The sequence below is a fragment of the Octodon degus genome, unplaced genomic scaffold (assembly GCF_000260255.1).
Source record: "Octodon degus isolate 3935 unplaced genomic scaffold, OctDeg1.0 scaffold00145, whole genome shotgun sequence".
In the NCBI taxonomy this organism is placed as follows: domain Eukaryota; kingdom Metazoa; phylum Chordata; class Mammalia; order Rodentia; family Octodontidae; genus Octodon; species Octodon degus.
In genome coordinates, this window is record NW_004524721.1 from 7,664,012 (window position 1) to 7,666,543 (window position 2,532).

A 2,532-nucleotide genomic window follows, 5' to 3' on the forward strand; every position below is an offset into this window, starting at 1 on the left:
CCCTCCGGCCCGCCCGCCTGCCCGCCAGCCCCATTCCCTCAGAGGAGAGTACCTGTGCTGCAAATGAAGGGTGCGCCATGGAGCAGCTCCACTGCAACTGCTTCTCCCCAGCCCTTAGCAGCGGAAAGGCCCTTCGCTTGCCCAGCCCAAGGCTTTATAACCCCCCAGGACCTCACGTCTGTGCAGTTACCAGGCAGGACAGGGGTGACCTTGGGTAAACTACACAGGGTCACTGAGCCTCAGTGTTCCCCTCTGATAATGGGAATGATAAATACTCCGTGACATATTTGACCCACAAGGTATTTGAAATTTAGGATAAAAATATGGGGAAGTTGTTAACCATTTATGGCAGGAGATACAGACACCCCCCCCCCCTCAAGTTAATGAAATCAAACGTGGCTTCCTACCAGAGATCTACAGGTTTTCTGATTCGGTTCTTTCTTTCTTTCTTTCTTTCTTTCTTTCTTTCTTTCTTTCCAATTATTTTAAAGATACAAATATCCCCTTTGTGTACAAAACAAGATGTAAATAGCATTTATTAACGCTGAAAAGTAAACCACATTTGACAATAAATAGGCATGAAGTCTGCTGGCCAGAGGGTTCTTCCAACCAATAACATGGTTCCATCAAAGGTGCTGGGGAATCATAGGCTATTGCATATTTTTAGAAAATCGGGATAAATTATATAAATTATATATTTAAAAAGAAATCATCTATGTCATTAACTCAACAGAATAATAAATAGATAAATAACAAACAGTTGATTGCCATTAGAAAAATCTCATTCTTAAGTTACATTTACATCATAGATATTTACATGTACAGTATGCTCGGTCACAGTTAGATCCCCAGCCGAGTGTTGGCCCTTTCAGGACACAAACTCAAAGGGCGGTTCGTTTTCTATGTTGTTGAAAGATTTGCTGTTGAGTTTTCTGGGGTCCTCTGGGGTCCACACTTTGGCCCTTCGGATGATGTTTTGTTCTTTGAGTTGTTTTTCATCAGTCCAGGAGAGAGAGTGACCTGCGAGGGGAGGGAGGCCATAATCCGGGTCGCTGGGGGAAGGAGACCCTGAGGAGGCCAAAAGAGAAAACAGAGTGAATACCCCCAGTTTCCAGAGCATCTCCCCTTCCTGGCACCTCCACTCAGGTTACTCCTTAGATTGTACTAGAACCAAGGCTCATCACACTCCCTGGCCAGCTCTCAGCGCCCCCTTCCCGGAATCCAAGGAGGTGCGGTTCTTGGGGAGGGGAGACGCACATCTCTCTGTCTGAGCTGTGGTCAAAGTATCAAAGAATAATAATAATAACAATAATAATAACTGAGTGAAGCTTGCGCTCAAGGTTGTCCGCGCCCACCCACCATCTGTCAGTTCTTCAATCTGTCAGTACACTTGGCAGTCTGTTCCCCTGCCCCTCCGGAGCCTTCATGTACCCGCATTGGTCTCCCCCAGTCAAGAATCAAGAGCACTTACTCGTGCCCCGGTGGCAGATGATGACCTTCTGAGCCTGGCCAGTCGGGCTGTCCCCGCCCAGGCGCCCTGCACTACCCGGTCCCCCGCAGCCACCCGCTCCGCCGCCGCGCAGGGGCAGATCCGCCTGCACAAGCTCGCTGAGGAAGTTGATGTAGCCGATGGCCAGACGCAGCGTGTCCACCTTGGAGAGGCGCTTCTCGTAAGGCAGCGTGGGGATGTGCGAGCGCAGCCCCTCGAAGGCATCGTTGATGGACTGCATGCGCCGCCGCTCGCGCACGTTGGCCGCCTGCCGAAGCTGCTGCAGCTCCGCCTCCGAGCGCACCCTCCGCCGCCGCCGCGCCGCCCCACTCAGGCCCCGCAGCCGTGCGCCGGGGGACAGCACGGCTGCAGCCGCGCATGGGTAGGCCAGGCACTGGGATGGGGAGCCGGGTGAGAAGGCCAAGGCGCCGGGGGCCGCCCCTGCCTCGAAGCAGTAGCCGCCGCCAGCGTCCTCCGGCTCCCCGGGACTCCCCGAGGGCTGCGCAGCGAGCGCGCGCGGGGCGGTCGGGGGCGCAGGCGGGAGCAGCAGGCACGCCCCGTCGCGGTAGCAGTACTCGTGCAGCTGGTGGCTGAGGAACTCCACCTCCGCCTGCTCGTCGGCCAGCAGCTCCTCGCCGTCCTCCAGCGGGTCCCGGGAGGACTGGTCGGTGAAGAAGTCCTCCTCGTCGAAGTAGGCGGCGGGGAAGGCGTCCAGCCCCGCGGGGAAGTGCTCCAGCAGCACCGCGTCCATGCTCCGGGCCGTCGCAGGCCGGAGGGGCTGCTCCGGTTCTTTGTCAGCGCTCCGGAGCGGACACCGCCGGTGCCGCAGCCCCTCCCTCCCGGCCGCCCCCGCGCCTCCCTGGAGCGCCTGCGGCCGCTGCTCTGAGCCGGCTTTGGGGAGGGCAGGGACGAACTTGAAGGAGCTGAGGGCCGGCACGCGAGGATTCTTATAACTACATCCATAGGCGCGTGCCGGGGACCGGCCGCGCCAACCAATCAGAGCGCGGGGCGCCAGGGGGGGAGGAGGCCCGAGGCTGCGGTGG

The 2,532-nt window shown here is 57.4% G+C and overlaps 1 protein-coding gene across 1 annotated transcript; it reads right to left on the bottom strand.

Moving 5' to 3' along the window:
* Positions 1–519: 519 nt before the first annotated feature.
* Ptf1a (pancreas specific transcription factor, 1a) lies at positions 520–2,240 on the bottom strand. The gene is made up of 2 exons (XM_004641893.1): positions 1,472–2,240; positions 520–1,068 (listed from the first exon to the last, which is right to left on the bottom strand). The coding sequence occupies exons 1-2, from the start codon at positions 2,238–2,240 to the stop codon at positions 869–871; spliced, it is 969 nt and encodes a 322-aa protein (XP_004641950.1). The 3' UTR covers positions 520–868.
* Positions 2,241–2,532: the final 292 nt, after the last annotated feature.